The 24,043-nt window shown below is 43.5% G+C and overlaps 1 protein-coding gene and 1 long non-coding RNA gene across 6 annotated transcripts in view; one reads left to right on the forward strand and one right to left on the reverse strand.

Moving 5' to 3' along the window:
* The window catches only part of ARHGEF28 (Rho guanine nucleotide exchange factor 28), a 317,945-nt gene that overhangs the window by 105,684 nt on the left and 188,218 nt on the right, over positions 1-24,043 (reverse strand). Inside the window, exon 1 of one of the 5 annotated variants that reach the window (XM_040450936.1) lies at positions 19,010-19,124. The exons of the other annotated variants lie outside the window; for them this stretch is intronic. Coding sequence (XP_040306870.1) covers positions 19,010-19,094 — 85 coding nt within the window. The 5' untranslated portion in view covers positions 19,095-19,124. Of the gene's footprint in view, positions 1-19,009; positions 19,125-24,043 lie in introns of those variants that run through there. 5 annotated transcript variants of the gene reach the window in all.
* LOC121014565 (uncharacterized) lies at positions 18,385-20,653 on the forward strand. The gene is made up of 2 exons (XR_005783274.1): positions 18,385-18,950; positions 19,120-20,653. It is a non-coding gene; the product is annotated as an uncharacterized LOC121014565 (long non-coding RNA).

The raw sequence follows: 24,043 nt of genomic DNA on the forward strand, positions 1-24,043 counted from the left end.
TTTTTTTTTTCAACGTTTATTTATTTTTGGGACAGAGAGAGACAGAGCATGAATGGGCGAGGGGCAGAGAGAGAGGGAGACACAGAATCGGAAACAGGCTCCAGGCTCTGAGCCATCAGCCCAGAGCCCGATGCGGGGCTCGAACTCATGGACCGCGAGATCGTGACCTGGCTGAAGTCGGACGCTTAACCGACTGCGCCACCCAGGCGCCCCTCCTTTGGTTACTTTGACCAAACTGGGGTTTAATTTGTTTTCTTCATAATTTGACTAGTGTTTTAGAAGACGATGTCACTTGTTAACAAAGACAGGTGCGTAATCTCTTATCTCCAATTCTGAAATCGAGAAAGCTCTTAAAATCAAAACTTTTCTGTATCAATTTGGCTCACAAACATATTTGGTGCAAAATCTGACCTGAATCCATATGAGGCCATGCAGAGTTTTTATTTACCTTATCTGGTGTGAATACTCATGCATTCTGCTGCAGAAATATTACCACACTGGAGAATGGCATTGCCAGTCATATCATATATATAAGCATTATTCCAAAAAGATCTGAAAATGCTAAATTCTAAAACCAATCTAGTCCCAGTAATTTCAAACAAGAAACGGGATCTGCTGTAAAAATTACAGCAGATATTATACCAGTATTTCCCAAGATTGTGTCATTCCTCTACCAAATTCACAATTTTGCCATAGCTACTTACTACCTGTGTTATTATATTCTCTAGTACTTGTTTTTAGATTGACTCACCTTTTTACTCTGAATACAATGAAGTTTGAAAGAAACACTTTATGCTCACTATAAACAGAAAGCTAGTATTCCCTGGGGCACCTGGGTGGCGCAGTCGGTTAAGCGTCTGACTTCAGCCAGGTCACGATCTCGCGGTCCATGAGTTCGAGCCCCGCATCAGGCTCTGGGCTGATGGCCCAGAGCCTGGAGCCTGTTTCCGATTCTGTGTCTCCCTCTCTCTCTGCTCCTCCCCCGTTCATGCTCTGTCTCTCTCTGTCCCAAAAATAAATAAACGTTGGAAAAAAAAAAAAAAAAAAAAGAAAGCTAGTATTCCCCATAAAAAGCCGAAGAGAATTATACACACTAAAACCATGTAACTACCTTCTGACTGAACACAGTTGCCCATCAACGCTGAAGCCCTACAAGGGCTGCTTGCTCATTGTGATGAAGGGAAATTCGCAAGGACTGGAAAGGTGGTCAAGAAGCAGTGTGCAAAATGAACTTTCTCCTTGAATCAGCAGAGCGACCAAAAGAAAAATGCAAAGCAAATACTTGCCTTATTATGTGATTCAATGCCATCTCATGTTAGGTTGGGATCCAATCTCCAAGACCAAGAGTGCCCAGGAGAACTTACCCTACACTTTGGAAAAGCTGCCTAGACCAGCTCATCATCCTGTCACTCAGGTAATGACTCCACCGAGACAATCACTCTTTGTGGGGGTTGGGGGAGGGAACATAACTGTACAAAATCAGAAGACATTAGTGACAATGGAAAATCTGTTTCCTCTCGAGATCTCTCATCCACAATCTGCCATGTAGGTTTTCTGGGTCACTCAATGCAACAATTTAGAAGACTGACCCCTAAGACTTTTTCCACAAAGCATCCAGAGTCCCAACTTGCCAAAGACTACCAAAGGATAATTGGATGTAGAAATGAACACAGGAGAACAAACCAGAAGATGACACACTTACAAGATCTCCACTCCTTTATTAACTTCAAAGCTAGTCACCATATCTAATGAGCTTCAAACAAGAGTAAGATTTAGTAGGAAAAAAAAAAAAAGTCTTCAAAAATACTTTCAAATAATCACCAGCTACATATAGCCAAGTGGCTAATTTCTTTTTGCCTCAGTCATTTAAAGAAAAAAAAAGAAATTAAAAGAAAAAAGCTACAATAGCTTTTCTTATCTTTTCAAGATTTAAGATACATTTCATACCTTTCACTTTAGTAGCAAATTAAGAGAAAAACTGCTGCCCCAAAAAAGAACATCCTTCAGATCCTTTCTCAATTAGCATACAGAAATAATTTGCAATAAGAAAATCAGCTCTTTGTCTTAAATTAGGTTCTTTTTAAAACCATTTTTCTTAGCAAAAAGTTAACTTTACAGTTCTGTTGATAACATTTATTTTTACTCGGTAGTAAACCCAATACTTCAAAGACTGTATACAAGGTAAGCAAAACTCGATGCCCATCCAAATGGCTGCAAATTTTAAACTGGCAAAGAACAACGTACTCCAGTTTATTAAGAGCAAAGGTATTGGGCTGCTTGAATTCAAAGCCCTACTTCACCGTGTATTAGCTGTGTGACCCTGGGCGAGTTACTCAACCTCTCCACACCTCCATTTCCTGATCTGTAAAACAGGTATGATAACCTATCTCCTAGGATGATCATCAGGATGAAGTGATTTAATATTTTAACTGATTGGACACAATCTGACCACAAAGTAAGCCCTATATAAATGCTCGCTACTACAAGTAAATGAGGTTGTATGGTTTTGATACTTTACCACAGTTTTGCTTCTTTAATAATATGATGTCTACCTTGGTTCTAACTCTACATGTTTAAAACCAACCCTAGGAAATTGGAATTTTCAAAACATTCCATTTCCTACACGAAGAGCTTTTAAAACGTTGTAACTCCCGTACTTCAGATTTAGCTCACGTTAAGAAATTTTGCCAAGTTCATCCTGAAAATGGCAACCAAAAAACAAAGTTAAACAACTGTCCATAAGATTTACCTCCAGCAACTCAAGCATGAAAGCTCACGAAAGAGGGGAGATTATAAAAGAACAAAGAATAAAGGCAGACAATCAGAGACAGTGTTTCCCAAGAACAAAGGAAGGATTTCAGAAACTATGATGTTCCAACATGATCAAGTGGCCTTGGGCCAGGTTCTCACTGCAGAGTGCCTAGAGAATAAACACCAACGCCAAGTGGGTCCCCAGCATTCTCGTCTCCCCTTATGCTCCCTGCTCTGTAATGTGATCTATGCAACTCTACAAGGACTCCCCTGAAACAGAAGTTTGCATCAGCACTTCTTTGCTATACTAGACGCTCTGGTTTGGTAACACGAGAGACAAATGTGACTAAATGTATTTCACCCACAGGGAGGGGAGCTAGAAAGAGGGAGAGGGGGAAAAGCAGCTGCAAATAACCTCTCTTGTTTCTGATATTTACAACTACCTCCAAGTGGGCAGGGAATAGTTAATAGCACGGACCAGTGCAGGGCCTCTGCAACCTGAGTTCTAATGAAATCCAACCCTCCCTCCCTAAGCTAAGGGCCTTGCAGCTTAAGGAAAATGCGGCCCAGTTGCCTGGTTATGTAAGAGACCCACACCCAGACACGAACCAAGCCGGCTAAGGCAGCCTTTTGCAAACGTGCTGCTGACCCGGTTTGGCCCACTCTGGGGGCCCAGCTCTTGCCTGCCACGGTCAGCAGAGGGCCTCTCGGTCCTGGGATCTCTTTACATTGGCCGGGCAGGTTGGTTTCTTTCCCTCACCCATTCGTTTAACTGTGCTTTAAACCCAGCAGTTGATGCATACAGAAGGATGTATTGAGAACGACTAACCACCATGAGACGGGTAAAGGATGTTTGAGAGTTCAGTTCCCAGCACCTCCACCCCACTGAGACTGTGCCCCCAGAACTTAGGGGTCAGTTCTCCCTGCTCACCTTATGTGACCTAGGATAGCATTTGACACAGCTCATTGCTCTTTTCCCCTCTGCCTCCAGGACAACCCTACCTTCTCTCACTCTCTCTCTCTCTCTCTCACCTCTCCTTCTCAGTCTCCCTCATCCTCTAAATTTTGGCAGGTTGCAGGGTCCTAGGATCAATCGTCACATTCCCTCTGTCTTTCTCTCTCCCCCTCCCACATCCCCTGGATCATCTAACAACATGGTCTCACAGATCGCTGTACGATAATGACTCCTATAGTTTCATCTCCGACCCCAACCTCTCCCCTGAATCACAACCCTGTCCTTAACATCTCCGCAGAGTTGTCCAACATCCGCGAGTGCAAAACAGAACTCCTGACTTTCTCCCTTCTCCACGTGCTCCTCACAGTGAAGGGCAACTCTGCCTTTCCTCGGAGTCACCTTGACTGTTCTCTTTCACAACCCAACAGATCCACAGTCCGGCCTTTTTTTTTCCTTCCACCTCCAGCCACTGCCCTGCCAAGGTGAGTCACCACCATCTCGTGCCCAGCCCATTGCAAGATCACTGTCCCCTTAACTGGCCCCCTCGCTTCCACTTTTCTGCCCTTGACAACGTGCCCTCTGCAACATACAAAGGCAATCTCTTTACAAAGAAAACCAAATCACGTCTTGACTCTGCAAAATTCTCCAGTAGCTACCCATCTCATTTTGAGTACAAGCCAAACTTTACTCCAACCTACCGTGCCTTACTTACTAAGATGGCTCTAGGACCCACTTTAACACGGGCAGGGCGTGTCTGAGGAAGGTATATCCCCACACACGCAAGCAACTCGCAGACACCAATGGAGCGTTCTACAATCAAACTCAGTTCTGACACTCTCCACCCAGAGATAACATCGGAATCCACAGGTTAAAGGCTCAGTCCTAGGAGACTGCTCCCCACCCCCCGGTTCAACCGGATGCAAGTCCAGCTTGTCACCTATACTTCCGACCAACTAGCTATAAATCAGAGGTTGCCGTGAGCCCCTCTCCTTAGCTGTGATTAATTTGCCTGAGAGGTTCAAAGACCTGAGAATAGCATTTTACTAATTCAACTTCTGGTTTATTAGAAGAGAATATAACTCAGGAACAGCTACGTGGAAGAGATGCATAGGGCAAGGCATGGGGACCTTCTATGTTCTCTCAGTGCAATGCTATCTTGACACCTCTGTTTTCCATCCAGAAGCTCTCTGAATCCTGGCCTCTTTGTCTCATTACATACACCTGATTGATTAAATCTTCAGCCATTGGTAGGATGCGTGGGTGGCTCAGTAAGTTAAAACTCCCACTCTGACTCAGGTCATGATCTCGGGGTTCATGAGTTTGAGTCCCGAGTCAGGCTTTGCGCTGACAGCTGGGAGCCTGGAGCCTGCTTGGATTCTGTTTCCCTCTCTCTCTTCTCCTCTACAGCTAGCTCGCTCGCTCTCTCTCTCTCTCTCTCTCTCTCTTGCCCGTGCACGTGTTCGGTCTCTCAAAAATAAACAAACATTAAAATAAATTTTTTTGGCCATTGGTGACTGAACTCAATCTTCAGCCCATTTCCCCCTCCCTGGAGGCAGGGGCGGGGCTGGGGGGGCACCAAAAGTTCCAACCTTCTAATCACATGGCCCGCTCTCCTGGCAACTAGCCCCCAAATCTTAGGTCCAAAAGTCACGTCTTTATCACGTTCACTACTTAGGACAGTCTAAGACTTTTAGGAACTCTTTGCCAGAAACAGGAGAAAGCCCAAATATGTACTTCCTACTATAAATCACAATTATCAGACTTCCCCAATCTGCCCTTTCTCCACACTCACGCAACCTCTCTTAAGCCTACCGATCACTCTGCTCCAGCTACACTGCCCTTGCTATTCCATGCCTCCGGCCATTTGCACTTGCTATACTCTCTACCAGGATTGTTCTTCCCCTAGATAACCAGCTGCTTTGCTTCCTCACTTTCATCAGCTCTTTACTCAAATGTTATCTTATCAAACAGGCTCTCCCAGGCCATTAGGTATATAAAACAACACCTCCCCCAACCACCTGTTCTCTTTTCCCTTATACCATTAATCATCACCTAACACATTATGTATATATTATATATTGTGTTTCCTTCTACTAAAATGTAAACTCTCTCAGAACAGTGACATTGAATGCTTTCTCCACTATATCCCCAGGGCCTAGAACTATGTCAAGTACATAAGAGATACTTAATAAATATTATCTGGAGGCGTGAATACTCTTCATTAGGAAGAGAAACCTTGTACCAGGTACAACTGAGAGACTATTCCTTCCCCACCTGACAAATTTCCTCAGATTCCGGAAGTTTTCTTGCGAGCTGCTCAGCTGTTTTTGCTCTACACCTGGCTGTGAGGGGAGTATTGCTTTCTTATTTTTTCCATTCATTCCTTCATTCCCTTTTCCAACATTTACTGAGTGTCTACTGACTACCAGCCACCGTGCTACCTGTTGGGCCCTGCCCAGGTCCCTCAGCCTCCATCTCAGGCTCTTAAAAACATCTTTAAGTACAGTCATTACAGACCACTTCCCCAGGAGGTCCCCTAACCAGGCTCTAAACAGCCACAAGCTGTTCTCCTTCTCTGAGCCCTTCCTGCCTGTTCCCTCTGTGTTTTGTCCTATCTGATGTACCACACTCTGGAGACAGAAGTTTTATTTCGTTCCTCCTGGTAGGACAAGCAACTTCCTGGTGGGGGTCTGAGCTAAAAACAGATTCTCCCATTGTGCCGAACACTGCAGGTGGCAGGCGCTTCCTGTGCAACACCATCCGACGTGCCCGCGGGCAGCGGCAGCCCAAGAATTCCTCTTTCTTCTCTTTATCTTAAAAACCGGGTGATCGCTCTTTTATTAAAGGAACAATGGACGATCAGGCAGATTTGCAAGGTAAAGGTACTAGGAAGATCAGGGGAAAGAAACCCAAAACATTAAAATGGAGAGAAGAAAAACACTAGGTACTCCAAGAATCAGCATCTATTAAACACCTGCTCTATAACAGGTAATTATACGAGATAACACTGCTATTACAGCTCACACTGATACGATGCTTTCTCTAAACCAGGCACTGTATCATTTCCATTTAATGGCTCATTGGATCCTCAGAACGATCCTTTGAAACAGTACTATTTCTTATTTCCATTTTACAGAGTAAGAAACCGTGGTGCCATTTAAATAACTTCCCCAAACTAGTCAACGGCAGCTCCACGCAGGCACTCTGCTAGCTGGTTCAAAATACTTTATTTAATAACTGGGCTTACGGAGTATCCTACTTGAGCTAAATAAAATGGCATTTCAGCAATGTCTGGCATTTTCCCATCAGGAACTTTCGTTAATGTGTTACAATATGACTCGTGCCTACGTGTGTTTGTTCACTTCCTGAGCCCATGCTTTCTGCCTCTGTAGATCGGCTGCCGGAATAAGACAGTCTGAGTCTCACTGAGAAAACGTTCATAGAACAGTAAGTAGACGATTTCATTTTGTTCAGCCACACAACAAAGTACAAGGTAACTGAGAGCAAGACTGGAAAGATACACGGAGATGTTAGCTGCTCTCTTCTAGGGAATGGAGTACAACAAAGTGGCTTTTAATTTCAACTCTTCACTTTCCAGATTTTCTCGAGTTCTAACAGTAACCGTTTTTACACGTAAAACAAAGGAAGAAATAGGCTGTGTCCTAAAAATGTGCCGACGTGAAAGAACGGCTGCAGAATCTCAGACAAAACACCAGGTAATCGGTAAACCGACCGTATCAGATAATAATACCCATGTAAATGCATTAATTGCAAGTGTTTTCTGCAGGAGTACATGGGACTGTTCTAGCCCATCTGCGAGCCCAACTCTCCCTAGCCACCTGAGATGTTATCGTGTTGGCTTGGTAGACGAGGAAGGTGAGGCCCAAAGAGAATGACTAACCCACTAAAGCTATTAAGTGGCAGAACGAGAATGCAAATGGTGCCCAATGAGACAGCCTTTCTCACTGCAGCACCCTGGCCCGATTCCCAACTTGAAAGAGAACTTTTGCGGAATTCTGAAACTTACAGTAGCCCTTTCTGTCAATGGTCTCCGGGTGTTCCACAAGGATGAAAAACACTCACCGTCCTAAGTGAAAAGGAACATTTTCAGGGCTAGACTGCCATTTATCTCCTTGCTTATTCTTCCTCTAAAAGTTTCTCTTAGGATTTTCCTGATATTAGTCTTGGCCTGGAAAAATCTCTTGGCCTCATCCTTCTGCGTGGGACTTGAGGTTACAGAAAAGAGCCATCCACATTCTAAAATTATCCCCAGCCCAGGAATTTCCTGTGGGTCATAATGTTAAAATGAAGTTACTCGAAGAGGTACGTGTACACCAAGGCATGCCTGGGAGAATGCAGGGAACCTCTATCTACCAAAATAGAGTGGTTCTAACGTTGATCCAAATGCCTACTGCATCCTCAGAATCCTCAGAACTTCCTCGGCCTCCTGGGATCCTGTGAAAGAAAAGGGAGCCCTGGGATAAGATCAGACCTCTCGACCTATTCTGTTAACAGTAAGAGGATGGGGGCGCCTGGGTGGCGCAGTCGGTTAAGCGTCCGACTTCAGCCAGGTCACGATCTCGCGGTCCGTGAGTTCGAGCCCCGCGTCGGGCTCTGGGCTGATGGCTCAGAGCCTGGAGCCTGTTTCCGATTCTGTGTCTCCCTCTCTCTCTGCCCCTCCCCCGCTCATGCTCTGTCTCTCTCTGTCCCAAAAATAAAATAAATGTTGGGAAAAAAAAAATTAAAAAAAAAAAAAAAACAGTAAGAGGTGAGGACAAAAGTCAAGGGATTCCAAAGGTGCTGATTTTCCAGCCCTCTCCCTCAGAACAACAATTTAAAAGCCTTTCTAAATAACAAGTTACAACTCGGTACTCTAAAATCAGATCCTAAAAGAAGCCCTATTCTGCTGTTCTGAAAGACCTCATTATCAAAATTATCCAAGAAGAGAATAGGCCTTTTCCTGGTCATACACCAGAGGCACGGGGTGGGGGTGGGGGATGCAGAGAAGGCTGAAGAGAGCAAGAAAACATTGTTCTTAGAGAACAGTAACAATTTTCTCCCAAATCTTTCCAAGTTCTCATTCCTAATTATAGTAACACAAAGTAGCCTTTAAGAGCACCTATGTTTATGTGTGCAAAAGCAGTTTAACTATGTAACTTTTTTCCACCCTTTCCACCCTGGCTTCTCCCAAGCTATCTGGGACATGTTCAGTCACGTGTTGTGATTAGACTTAACCGGCAATTCCTTTCCTTTTTTAAAAATTTTTATTTTTTTTTTTAAGTCATCTCTACGCTCAACATGGGGCTCGAACTCGAGACCCTAAGATCAAGAGTTTCATGCTCCTCCGACTGAGCCAGCCAGGTGGCCCAGCAATTCCTTTCCTTCTTGATGTAGCTGAGGCCTAAATCAAGTTAGTCTACACAAAGGAGCACTAAGTAAACCGAACGGGAAAAAAAGGAGCACATCATACAACCACCAGGACAGCAGTGAAAGACGTCAAATAAACTGGCGGGACTTTGACAAGACCTTTCCTGTTAACTGTAGAGAAAAAATACAAACTAACTGATAAGGAAGATGCTCCTATAGGTCATCATCACAAGAAACCCTATGAATAATTCATATCCTGGATTATCTTATAGAAAAAAAAAAAACCAATGGCACATAAAAATGATTATATCCACTTCAGAAGTCACACGGAGCTCGAATTCTCCAGCACCCATCTGTAGAGCTTTGTGTTTTGGCCCCACTTAACATCCCCAAAAGTAACGAAGCTCCACTACCAAAAAGGAACTATGTTAATGAAATGGAGAATTCTCCACTAAAACGTAAATCCTTTCACTTTTGGGGGGGATGAATGACATTAGTTTCAGGTGAATAACAAGGATTTGATATTTGTGTATATTGCAAAATGCTCACAATAAGTCCAGATAACATCCATCGTCATACACATATTTTTTCTTGTGATGAGAACTTTTAAAATCGACTCTCTTACCAGCTTCCACATGCCTCTCACTTATTTTTGTGTGCTCAACAACATGTCGATTGAATGAATCAATCAATCAATCAATCAATGATGAAAGCCAAGCACTGCTTGACATTCCTCCTGACTGTTCTGGGTTTCTCCCAGATGGGAAACTCTACTTGATTTCTGAAAGGATTCAGAATCCTGAGCAACTCTGGAAACCTCTGGGTAAATTAGTATGAATGATAGCTGGATATGACATTTGTTAGAATTCGTAACGGGGTTTTCATTGGCAGGGACAAAAGAGATCAAAGAAATGAGACATGTGGTTTCCTTGCCTGGGGGGAACTCAGTGTTGATGGGCTTTTGTACTTCCACATGGGGCTCTGAAGGAGACCACCTTGCAGACTGCCCCACACCATCACAAGGGAAACCACTGCCAAGAACACACAGTGGGAGAGTGAGGTCAGGCAGCAGGGCCAGCTTTCCCGAGCTGCTCCCACTTGCCTAAGTGGGGGGAATGGGTCCCTAAGATCCTACAGGCCTGTGAGAGGAGTATTAATGGCTGAGTAGAGTACTTGTGGCTTGCCACGTACCCGCCACGGCACCAAGGAAAGGACCCTGGAGCAGATATCTCTAGAGAAACACCCGAGCCAGCAGCCTGGGACAGAGATCCCAAGTTTTATATAGTATAACAAGGGTGAGGCCAAGTCAGTGAAGGAGAAGTCACCAGGAGAAATCTAGACTAACACCAGGGAGAGGATACAGTTGCAGGACATTGGTCAAAGATGTCATGGCACCCCATAAAAAACATTCATGCCTTAGGGAAGAGCCCAGGCCAGCAGATCTGTAGCAGATACCAGGAAGACCCACGGGACATTCAAAATTTAGGCCTCTTCTAAATGCCCCCATCCTCACCAGAAAAATCACATTCTATAGCAGCTTGGCCAGAAAGAGGAGGATCAGAAAGAAATTGGATAAACTGGATCTTTTACTTGGAGAGACTGAACAGCGAAAATAATGGTTTCTTTTTTTTTCAACATTTATTTATTTTTGGGACAGAGAGAGACAGAGCATGAACGGGGGAGGGGCAGAGAGAGAGGGAGACACAGAACCAGAAGCAGGCTCCAGGCTCTGAGCCATCAGCCCAGAGCCCGACGCGGGGCTCGAACTCATGGACCGCGAGATCGTGACCTGGCTGAAGTCGGACGCTTAACCGACTGCGCCACCCAGGCGCCCCAATAATGGTTTCTATTATTGCACCATACCAAGTTTTCTGTATTAGACTAAAATACATCCTTTCCCCTCCCCACCGTCTGGAGTATAGGACTTCATAACAATATCAGATCTATTACAGGCAAAATAAAGGAACCAAGACAAAATGAAAAAGTATCTGAGTATAGTGTGAGTAAATCTGTGCCAAAATATGCTTTAAATATTTACTACCTGCTTTCTGTGATCCAAGCAGTAGAGTTGTGAAAACAGGTCACCCGGCTCTGTCCTCAAGGAATTCACTGTCTTAGCGTGAGACACTCAATACTAGCTGCAACGCACTAATGAAGGGGCTATTCTAAAAACATGCAAAAGCCAAAGTGGCAAGGATAAGTTTACTGCAGCATCATTCGTAATAGCCAAATTGTGGGAGCAGCCCAGCTGTCCATCAATCGATGAATGGATAAAGAAGACGTGCTGTATATACATAATGGACTATCACTCAGCCATTAAAAAGAATGAAATCTTGTCATTTGGAACACCATGGATGGAGCAAGGGGTTATAATCCTTAGCAAAGAAAGTCAGAGAAAGACAAATGCCATATGACCTCGCTCATATGTGAAATTTGAGAAACAAAATAAATGAGTGAAGGAACAAAAACGACAGACAAATCAAGAAACAGACTCCACAGGGCACCTGGGTGGCTCAATGGGTTAAGTGTCTGACTCTTGATTTCAGCCCAGGTCATGATCTCACGGTTCATGGAATCAAACCCCGCATCAGGCTCTGTGCTAACAGTGAGGAGCCTGCTTAGAATTCCTCTTACTTACTTACTTAGAATTCCTGCTTACTCCCTCTCTCTGCCCCTCTGCCTGCACCCCCCCCACACACACACACACATTAAAAAAAAATACACTAAAAAAGAAAAGAAATAAAGAAAGAGAGAGAGAGAGAGAGAGAGAGAGAGAGAGAGAGAAAGAAAGAAAGAAAGAAAGAAAGAAAGAAAGAAAGAAAGAAAGAAAGAAAGAAAGAGAGTTCTAACTACAGAGAACCAACTGATGGTTACCAGAGGGGAGGTGGATGGATGGATGGGGGAAATAGGAGATGGGGATTAAAGAGTACACTTATCATAATGAGAAAATAAATTCTAAAAATTTTTAAGAAGAATGATGAACTCAGGGAATTCAGAGGTCTTGCAGAAAACAAAAAAAAAAAAAACCTGCATGTTGTGTCTTACAGAACGAGTTGAGAGATTACATACATAATCTCATAAAAATAAAAGAGGGAGAGAAAAGATTTACTGAAAGCATGTGAGGACATGTCACAGAACCAAGGGAATTTAACAACCAAGCCTTGAGAGGGAGGCACCTGGGCCACAACAGGACCTCAGAGAAGAGAGCAAGGGCCTGGAACCTAGCAGGACCTTATCACGCAACTGCTTCTCTCTTTACACTTAGTCTGCAGGGTTTCCTCCTACCACAGACTGCTTTCTCCCAGCAAATGGCCTCTACTCCCACCCTCCAGCACTGCCTCTCATGAAAGGCGCTATGTCCCTCCTAACCCCAATCCGAAGAATCCCAAAGAGGGACTCTCAATGACCAAGGAGAGGCGCTATGATTGGTTCAGTCTGAGTGGGATGATGCCCAGCCCACCGCATCGAAGAAGGCAAGGTCACATGAGAAGGTGCCAGCATCATGTGGACCTATGGCCAGAGCAGTGGAGGGGCCACCCTCGAAATAATCTGAATGTTCAGCAAAGGGAAGGAGGATGGTACGCAGACAAGAATAATTATCTAGGCCAATGCAACATTTGCCGTCACTCTTCATGTCCATAACCCCAGGAGTCAACAGTGTATGAGTCTGGGATATGTTCTATCACTTTAATACATTCTTTGTAGTCTGACTCTGCCCCTTTGGAGGGATCACTTACCTATTAAAACCCCACCAGGTCACCACAGGCTATTAAAATGACAGCCCTTTCAAACCAACATCCCTCAGCTTGAACTGCTCTCTTTGCCTTGAACTTCAACAGTAATTTTTCCTGACTTCTATGGGATTTATCACTTTCTGCCTTAATATATCTGAATAAACAACTACTAGTTCTTGCCCCAAAATTCAGAGGTAGGGAGGAGTCCCTAACCATGGGGTAATAAATTGGAATAGTTCCTCCCTTCCACTTACAGGGATTAGTGTAGAAATCACCTCGCCCAAGAATTTAAACCACCCCCCCACCAAAAAAAGAAAAAAAAATCAGTTTCAAATATGTGGCCAAGTATTTGTTTAACTAAAGGGAGCCATGAGGCTCCCTATGTTGTTTGGCAAGGGGCTCGTAACTGGCATCCTTTCCTCTGCCGACCAAGGTTTCCAAGCAGACTCTGAAATTAGAACCGCCCTGCTCTCCAGTTAGACAGTATCTTCATTGTGAACCAACACAATCTTAGCAGGTTATGTCACCTTCAATAAAATGTTTCTCTTCCTCAATAAGGATTTCTGGGGTGACCTATTCCCCCGATGGTGGCCAGGCATCCTTTTGGGGAATTCCAGAACTGAATACACACAGGCACACGGAAGTCTACACGTATGTTCAAAGAAACTTCGCGAAAGGAAGAAAGGAAAACATAGACCAGAACGAGTAAGGCCATGATATACAAGTCATTCGCCTTTCAAAATTACCTTTCAACCTGTTGAAATGTCATCATACTTTGAACACTCACTGCATCAGGGGATTCTTTTTCAGGCTATGTACCTGCCCTCCTCAATGAGCTCATAGGAAAGGCCCAAACAGTGCTGGGATGACTCTGTCTCCACCGCCAGCAAACTCACTCCCTCTAACTTCATCTTTCTGTCTGAGACAAACCTGTGAACTTTCCAGGACACACTGGAAGCTCCCCCATCCCATCCTCTTCTCAAGGCACCCTGCCTCTTTCTCTCCTCAGCCCAGCACCCAGCGCGGCACACATCTGTTCATCTCTTCCCACCCAAACGACAATGTGTGGCACTACTATATGCATAAGGGAACCGATCTACGAAGACGTAGAAACCCCTCTACCACTTTGCTCCTCCCGGGTTTTCACTGCTACTTCTCTTTCTAGTCAATGATTCACAGAAGAGGGAGTAGCTAATATGGCGAGACAAAATGGCACCCTTTGAATGTAGGGAGCTACTCACGGAAGTTCTCCTCCACCAAGAGGGGTACAACAACCCGAGAGGAACGAAACCTCTCAAGTCAATGTCCTTGAGGTAGGACTGGCTCTTCACTTATGAGCGCTGATCTTGGACCCCTCATTTCCCCTACTATGAGCCTCACAGCCCCCAACAAATAAATGAAGCAGATAACTGCACCTATTTAACATACAGATCTTTTACAAACTAAGTCGCGCGGAAAACACTTTATCTGGACATCACTTGTGTATTCACTCTCCTTCCTTTTTCCACCATTGGTTACTGTTCCCTGCACTTCCCAGCACAGCCACAGGAATCACTTTAAAACTCACTGAGCTTCGGTTTCCTCGCTTGGAAGCCAGAGGTAGTAGCCACCTTACAGAGTTATTTCGAGAATCAGGTATCATTTACGTAGGGCGCCTACCACAGCTTAGTTAACAGTGGCTGTGAGGATTAATTAAGTGCCACACAAATCTTATTTTGACTATAGCTACAGAAAACATGGTACTGTCTAAGCTCTCCAAGGTTGTGAAGCTTTCTGATAGGCACTGCCTCCTTTGGCAACGACAGACCAGTTTTTCACGAGCAAACGGGGGGGCAAAAGCCCTCTTTCATACTTTGTGTAATTAGAGAGGCACAGGACATAAGCTGGAGTAGGAGAGAGTGACAGAAGTTGCCTAAGTGGATGAAACGCACAAAGAACAGTTGAACATTTTCTGGGCCCTGGTGATGCGAATTAAAGAATACATCTTACAGACTGAAGAATAATTATGGTTAACTTAGGTAAGGTCCAATCCCTGGATTTTTTCACCTTTGATTTATAAACATTAATTTCCTTGGTTCAATCTCCTACCGAAACCAACGAAACAAGAGTCCAGGCATTCCGCGAGTCTCTGAAGCAGAACGGTCAAGGATTCTAGCCCACCCCAATCATTAACCACACGGCTCCCAGTACAGCCTGTCCCGGCCATGAAATGACAAGGGGCAACTTTCAAGAATCCCAGGATACTTCTGAGGCAGCTTGTTTTTTAAACGCTCGCACCCTCCGCTTACGCCGTCACATTCCCTTCTAGACGTGGCCATTTCCAAAGGTACTGCTTCTACGTTAGTCCTTTTCTCTTCCATGCTGGCAGCATGAGGGGAAGAAAGCACTATACTCACTTTTTAGTGGATGTAGGGATTGGTGGGTTTCTGCTCATCTCGCTTTCCTGTTTTTACCAAACCTTCTCTATTTTCCCAGCTCTCTAAACAAGCCAGGAATGTGTATGTGTGTCTATTAGAGAATGGTGATAATAAGGACAAGATGGAGTGTTAAAAGACAGAATACTAACTAGGGGGATCAGGACAGAGAAATCAGAGTGAATAAATGAGAATATTTCTGGGGTGCCTAGGTGGCTCACTTGGTTAAGCAGCCAACTTCGGCTCAGGTCATGGTCTCATGGTTCACGAGTTCAAGCCCTGCACCGGGCTTTGTGCTGACCCCTCAGAGCCTGGAGCCTGCTTCACATTCTAGGTCTTTCTCTCTCTCTCTCTCTCTACTCTCTCTCTCTGCTCCTTCCCTGCTTGTGCACTCTATCTCAAAATAAATATTTACCAAAAAAAAAAAAAAAAAACAGTATTACCAACAAAATACGAGAGGTTTGCTAATAAGGCAGAAATCCCAAGTCTCCAAACCTCCTTCCTGACTTCCCAAGTGACCAGAACTTAGCTTCTAAGAATGATGTCGGTGATAACTAGAAGAAAGAGCAAGAAATACAAGCCACCTTAGTTTTAAAGACCGATGATAATTAGGCCACCCTACAAGAGACCAGAGACCACAGTTCCGGCACAAACAGGCCACTGGGCTGAAAAAAATCCAGTTTCCTGGTGTTTCTTCCAGTATACAGACATAGCATGCCCAGGTGTTGTGAGATGTGCCATCCATCCTTAGTGCTAAGATCCCTGTAAGCAGGGACAGTGCCTGTCGGGTTCACCACTTTGCCCCACCTTCTACAACAATGCCTGCTATTCTGGAAATGCCTGTTGAGCACATAATTCTCCATCACTTCACCTCTTTGGGCCCATAACCCTCATTTAGAAAACGAGGCAGGGAGACCAGCTCACCTCTAAGGCATATGGTTCTGGGACTCTGTCGAGCCAACACTGCAGTGTGACCAAACCCACTCTTCACAACTAGGCCGTCATCATTTAAGTGTATTTATTTTGAGAGAGAGAGAGAGAGAGAGAGAACATGCACACATGCACAAGCAGGGGAAAGGCACAGAAGGAATCCCAAGCAGACTCTGCACTAAGAGCACAGAGCCCGACATGGGTACGTGATCTCACAAACCATGAGATCATGACCTGAACTGAAATCAAGAGTTGGATGCTTAACCAACTCAGCCACCCAGGCGCCCATCGGCCATCATCATTTAATGAAAAAAGCAAGCAGGAGACACAGACGATTCTCTGCTATCAATTTTATTTCCACTTGTCATTTATTATCTGCAAATAGTTTATGATTCTCGAATCCCAAGTACCAGCTTTCACTTTAACTGAGTTTAATATAGTTTAACATAGCTATGTTGTGACTTTTTGCTGTACCTCACACTGGCTGTGTTCCAATTTTAGATTTCAAAGGGCAGTGTGATTAATGTGTGACATACACCCCCAGGGGACTCACAAACTTCTCCACCGGCCTCCTCATCATTAATCCCACATCTCTCCCGGTTGTGAGGCTATGCAGGTCCCCAGAAACACAGACATCCACTCAGTCTGCCAGGCACAAAAACATACGAAGATTATTCCCCAAGCTGGAACGAGGTTAAATGAGCACAAAGATCTAATAATCCTACAGAACAGCAACCTGCCTTCAAGCAGTTCTCACCATACCAGAGTAACGCTCCAAAGAATTAATGACATAGTGTATCTCCCCACTTTAAGTAATTTAGAAGTTTATAAAAAAATTATTCGGGGTGGTGGGGGGCGCTTGGGTGGCTCAGTCAGTTAAGCATCTGACTTCGGCTCAGGTCATAATCTCACAGTTTGTGAGTTGGAGCCCCACATTGGGCTCTGTGCTGACAGCTCAGAGCCTGGAGCCTGCTTTGGATTCTGTGTCTCCCTGTCTCTCTGCCCCTGTCCAGCTCACTCTGTCTGTGTTTCTGTCACTCTCAAAAATAAACATTAAAAACATTTTTTTTTAATTATTTGGAAGTAATTTCAAACTTCCAGACAAGTTAGAAAAATAGCACAAAGAACACCATTATATTATCGTTACCCAGATTTACCTATTGTTAACATTTTACTCCATTTTCTGTATGTTCCTGAGCTTGCTTTTACATGCACGTGCTTGTGTTCTCTCTTAGGTAAAGTTTTTCCTCCTGAACGATTTAATGGTAAGTTGCATTTATCATGGTCCCTTGCCCCAAAGAAGAAATTAAGTTTTAAAACTCAAACAGAAAAGTGGAATGTTGTACAACAGTTTTTTTTTTTTTTAATTTAACGTTTATTTATTTTTGAGACAGAGAGAGAGCATGAACGGGGGAGGGTCAGAGAGAGGGAGACACAGAATCTGAAACAGGCCCCAAGCTCTGAGCTGTCAGCACAGAGCCCGACGCGGGGCTCGAACTCACGGACCGCGAGATCATGACCTGAGCCGAAGTCGGCCGCTTAACCGACTGAGCCACCCAGGCGCCCCTGTACAACGGTTTTTAAGTCCCCAGTACGAGATTTTCAAGGATGGTAGCAGAGCCGTAAGGGGACTTTGTTAAGGTTGAGGCTTTCTACCATCCCTGGATGCCTAACCAATGTTAATCCTGGGGGTGGCCTTGACCCCAGCCAAAGAGAAAGGGGACACACACACACACACACACACACACACACACACATCACCCCTCTATTTTATTTTAGAAGGAAAAAGGTCCTTGAGGCAAACCAGCTATGTTGACAACTGCCAGCCTCCATTTTTCTCAGCAAAAATTCGCCCAGGGTGATTCCGTAGGTCATCCTGTTCTAGAGAATACAGAATTCTGCTCCCTAACAATGCTACAGGGACAGTCCACTTTCAGAAACATCTCTTCTGCCTTCAAGCTCATGAAAATGTTCCCTTGTCCTTGAATTAAAAACATAACCACATAACTCCCCACATAAGATAAGGGGCAGAATGCAGGACTACCTTTCCTGCTCTGGTAAACCTCAGAAAACAACAGGGCCGGGGATGGTGCAGTAAATACTCAGGATACCTCACTGCACCCTAACACTAACTTGTCCCTTGATTTCCAAGGACTGTACGATAAGAATGAGTTGCAAGGGGGAATAAGTGGTATAAACTGACTGCGTTATTAATCATGCTACAAAGAAATGACTTTTCCTCCGACAGTAAAGCGTTTTGTACTCTTGGTAATTACTAATAAACTTTTTAATGTAGGACTATATCCCCTGGAGATACACAGGCTTTCTTGTTTAAATCGCTTCCTTAAAATCCCTTTCTTAGAACGACCATAAAATCAACAGTATAAAATGGAACACTTTTCTTAGGTAAAGAATTAAAAACAAACACAAACAAAAAAACCACCCACTTGAAAACAAACACCAAAGAAGCAGAAACTGGATACTGAATATGTACACAGTTCTTTAAATCAACAGGACTCTCCACTCTCAAGGTAACTCCAAGGTAACTCCGATAAAGTGAGTCTGAAACAGTTACCTTGTACTAAACTCCCCCCCCCCGCGCACTTTTTTTTAAAAAAGAGAAGTGCACGTGCATAATTCAGCACAAAGGCAGAGTCAAAGTGAAAGGAACCTAAGAACCAGCAGGTTTACCTCAGAAGCCTATCTGCAAAGTATTTTGAGAGTTCGAGTTTTATAAAGACATGTATAAACTTGCAGTTCATCAGACAACAGTCTGGCAAAGCAATGAGGAAAAGAAAGGTAAGAATACGAAAACCCCTGGCGTGGCTCTGAGGGAAAGAAAACATTCCGGGATCTACCTTGCTTGGACGCCCTCCGCCGAATCTTCATTTTGGGGAAGGAAGGCCATGAGTAGTTAAAGGGGGAGTCCGAGTCCGAATCCATCTTTTTGTTTTGCTTAAATCAACAGATTCAACAGGAGAGACTCAGGAAGAACTGTGGGCGTCCCCCGCCAGGAGGCGAGTCTACCGTGTGATGTCAAAGGAAGGAATGGGGCTGGGTGAAAAGCTCCCGAACACGGGGAGGGAGAGGCAATAAACGTTTTGCTTCCTTCAGGCGTCCAGGCATGTAGACTGAGAAGGAGGCTGTAAATATTAAAGCCAAACGAAGGAAGTGAAAAGGGAGAGAGGCAGCTAAGGGTTGTACTGGTACATCACAGTCCAGTTATTCAAAAGGTCACTGGGAGCAAATGAATCATTAACTCCCCTCTTCTTGTGGCTGGAAATGGAAATTAAGAAGAAAGGTAAGTGAATTCAAAGAGAGCGGCCTGTGCTTCAAGAAAAGCCTCCAAATGCACTTGTTTTGTTCTGGAGCTGGAGTATCGTTTACAGAAAAGCCACCTTGCACAGTGATGTAAAGACTGAGGTTTACAAGTGTGGACAGCCAGAGAGCTCAGTACACAGGCAAATAAAAGCCATCACACTCAAGGCGAGGAGTTTTCCAGAGCAATCTGTTCTTTCATAGCATTGACAGTGTCGGCAGATTTTCAGATTCGAGGGCCGAAACAACTCTGATAATTCATTTAACAATCTAGTCTCCCTACACTTTTAATGCTACAGCAGCTGGAAGCTTTTACTGTTACAGACAATTCTACTCATTAAATACATGCCAAGTCCTCTACTAGTGTTCAGCACAATTGGGGCATTCTTCAGCTGTCACTAAGTTTGGCTTCAATCTTAAGGATTGGGGTACCTTTAGAGCTTGGCTCTAACCCTACAGTCCCTCTCAACAGAGCTAGTGACTAAGTTACCACAAACCAAGAGTTCCTACAGGTTCCGCTTAACGAGCCTCTGGTAATTAGCATTCAGTACAAGCCCATCACCACCTCCACCTAAACCGAACACTACGCAAAGTCACTTCCCGGCTGTCCACAAGCACACCGATACATGGGACCCACAGAAGTTCAAGCAAAGCAGCCAAGAGCTGTGGCAGAAAAAAAAAAAAAACACACGCCAAGTCTCAGAGGGGAGCCTCTTCTAAGCATTTATTTTGTATTATTGATAGCAGGAAATGGTGTGTTTTCTTTTGTGATGTCATGTGCCACCCAAATAAACTAAGACTGTGGAAACGATATGAAGGCCTGCATGACTCTGCAGATCTGAAGCATAGCAATAGGTGTCGTAATTAATATTCCTTTTCACCACAATTAATTCCCAAATTGTTGACTTGATCATGCCACGCTGTCAGAAAGAGATGCGTAATCTGTTCCATAATAGCTAATCCCGTCTGATTGGGTGGGGAGTAGGTGAGAGGGCCAGATGGAACTGGATCAAGGGGAGAAACCACTTAATTTCCAATTCAAATCAAATTAGAATTACATGAATCGCGGTTGTGTTTTTATATGGTTTGCTACATAAATACCACATACAAATATAACAAAATGCAACTAGGAGACAGTTGTAAGCATTACAACGGAGTCAAAATAAACATTAATACATGTTTTACTTCGTGGCCTTTTATTTGAAAAATACTTCTCTTAATTAGCTAGGTGCAATTCTAAGAATAAATTATTCTCAAGCCTTGTACCAGGTAAGAGAGTTTTAGTCCACATGGATCTTGAGCAAGAAAATAAAATCTTGAAGGTGAGTGTTTCTATTCATTCTCTACGTTTTAAACCTTAGAAACGTGCCAGGGACACTGTGGGCATATGATGAATGAATGATGTACACTTACTTAACCTGTGGATAGAGAAGCTTTACATGTCATTCTGTAGTATGTTTAATATCCTGATTGAAAATATGTATTTAAAAATTTTTTTTTAAATCAGCTGTAGGTGATACACAATGTTATATTAGTTTCAGGTGTAGAAGACTGAATGAACACTCTTGTTATGCTCAGTAGGTCTACTATCTGTAGCTACCATACAAGGCTATTATAGTACCATTGACCATATTCCCTACGCCACAGAAAATAGGTAGCTTCACAAGACTTCCTGTAGCTTTATGTTAAGTGTTTTAAAGTATCGTTGTGTTTTACTCATCACAATAGTATCTTTATTTGACAAAATAAAACAACAGTACTGGTGAATGGACAAAGCCCACTGTTCTCCAAGGTTCCGGGCAATACTTCGGATGTACATAGATCCTTGGATGCCTCAGAGAGGTCTGCAGACCAAAGAACGGGAACGTCCACCTGTTCAGACAATCATCAAACTGAAATGAAAGTGTTGGACCAGGAAATAATATTATCTTTCTCATTTGCCATGCGTGGTTAAGTTTTAGAGCCACTTAACCAGGATCAATCCCGGGTCAACAAACTACTAGAGCTGCTCCCTTCTTGACCATTGGTGACAGATAAGAAGAAATTCAGGACAATCCCAAGAGAAATATGATAAAGTCTTTGTAAAACACATTTCTAGTAGCTGAGATGCCAAGTAGATCCATCTTAATCTAGTTTTCCCCAAAGCACAGTCCTTGGTGACCAATTACTTATCACTTGATTATTGATATGAAAATTATTCTGACAATAAAATAGAACTACCCAAAAAATACATGTGAGAAGCCTAACGATATTTTCTATTCTTATTTGATGCACCAATATTTTTAAAGAATGAAATTACTGCCACTGACCAGCTATATAACATTGAGTTAACACATAAAATGAAAGAGAAAATATTGTTTGCTTCCCTCTATTTTTGGGCCAGTTCATCTTCTTGATCACCAAAGAACTTCTCCCAAATGTGGGTCATTTATCCTGTGTCCTGGAGTACTCAACTTTGTCCCCTGTTATACCAATATGACTGCATTTAAATCAATTCAAGATGTTATTTAGATCTCGTTCACATTCAATGGCTTAAATTCTTTGCTTTCTCTGGCTGATTCCAACTGCAGGTGGAGGAATTCAATGGTAGGTCCCCCAAGGGCCACTTTCTCACCCGCTATCATACAACTATTATGATGCCAGGGTGTGAATGATTTCATCAGCCTTACTGTGTCTCCTGTAATTAGAAAATCCTTTGTTTAGAAAATTACCTCCACTGGGTGACAAACATGTAGGGCAGATGCTGCTGAAGTTTCGGCTCTCTGCAAGACCCACAGAGAAGGGAAGCTTCCCTTCATTCTCCTCGTGTCATGACGGCATGCCACCTACCTTTCAATCTTGGTAAAACTAATCTTCCTCAGAGGGTATTTATATTTTGATTTGAATTATAATATTTGTACAATTTTCTCATCCTCCAATAAGCCCCAAAATTCCTGGAGTGCGAGAGCTGTGTCATACCCATTTTCTTTTTTTTAATTTTTTTTATTTTTTTTTAATGTTTATTTATTATTGAGAAATAGAGACAGAGCATGAGCATGGGAGGGGCAGAGAGAGAGGGAGACACAGAATCCGAAAGAGGATCCAGGCCCTGGACTGTCAGCACAGAGCCCGACGCGGGGCTCGAGCTCACGGACCGTGAGATCATGACCTGAGCCAAAGTGGGACGCTTAACTGACTGAGCCACCCAGGTGCCCCGTGTCATACTCATATTCTTAAGCAGTCAGAAGCTGAAAAGAAAAACCATGGCTTTGGGGAGCCATTATGTATCTAGGCTTAGACAGTGGCTCTGTCACTTATTTAGCAGCCCTAACCACGTTACTTTCCGACCCTCACTTGTTTCATACAAAAGGAGGTCATAACGTCCATACTACAAAGAGTTGTGAGAATCAAATGGGGCAATAGTAAAGAACTTAAGTTTTCATTACGTTCTCTTAAATATTAAATAAAGTTTCCCTTTCGCTGTATTTCTCTTCTACATTATAGACACTGAAGTATTCTTATGTTTACCTCCGGAGTGATAGCTTTTTCTAAACTGAGACCTGCCAGCGTACCTGGCTAGCTCAGCCAGCAGAGCATTTAGACTCTTAAGGTGAGACATGCTAACGTGCAAAGAAGTTCCCAGACAATCATACCACGACGGAAAGAGAAGGAAGATTTTTTTTTTCCTATTATGCTCCATTGTCTAACCACCAGAGACCACAGTTTCTAACACGGCTAGACAGCATTCTGGGGGAAAGTCATTAAAAAACACAAAGAACTGGAGGCAAAAACCCCTAATGTCAGGACAAGCCTACCCTGGCGCACTTCAGCCAGAAGAGGCAATGTAATGGAGCCTGGGATGGTCAGAATCTTCCTCAAAATCCTTTAGAAGGCACCGTGTCATCTGTTGGCGTTCAACACAAGCAGTTCTTTGTTGGAGAACATTGTGACTCTGGTTATGCACGAAGTGAAATGCTTGGCTCTTACTGGGAAGCCACGCTATACAGAAAATAAGGATCTTTCAAAGCACAGCTCCTATCCATGGGCTCAAGATGTGCTCTGAGAAGGACAGTGGCACAGGACATTCACATCAGCAGTGTCACACTCAGGGACATGGCATCATGAGTGGAGCCAGCCAGACATTTGAATTACAATTTTTCTCTCTACTTCTGTATTGTGTATAAACAGAGCCCATAAAATTGATTTCCTATAAAACAGACATCTACTGGGAGCATGGGACAAACACTGTTACCATAAATTAGAATTCTAGGATGCCACCATTTCCTAAAGCCATCTTATTTTATATATAAGAGTACTTTTTATTTCTTGCCTACCTTAATTACCTTGACTTATTTGAGTAAAAAACCTGCATGCCCTTTCAAAAGCTTTTTTATCACCGTACTAAGGGGAAAAACTGGGTATACCCTAGAAATCCATCAGGATGACATTACTTGTTTTAGGACAATCTCCACATATAGTGTAAGAAGAAAATATCCAGAACACTTAGGACAGGAAAGCACTTTTCTACATGAAGCAACATATTCAAGAATTACCATGTCAGGGGCACCTGGGTGGCTCAGTCGGTTAGTGTCTGA

Source organism: Herpailurus yagouaroundi, unplaced genomic scaffold (genome assembly GCF_014898765.1).
Source record: "Herpailurus yagouaroundi ecotype Mexico unplaced genomic scaffold, PumYag 29, whole genome shotgun sequence".
Lineage (NCBI taxonomy): Eukaryota > Metazoa > Chordata > Mammalia > Carnivora > Felidae > Herpailurus > Herpailurus yagouaroundi.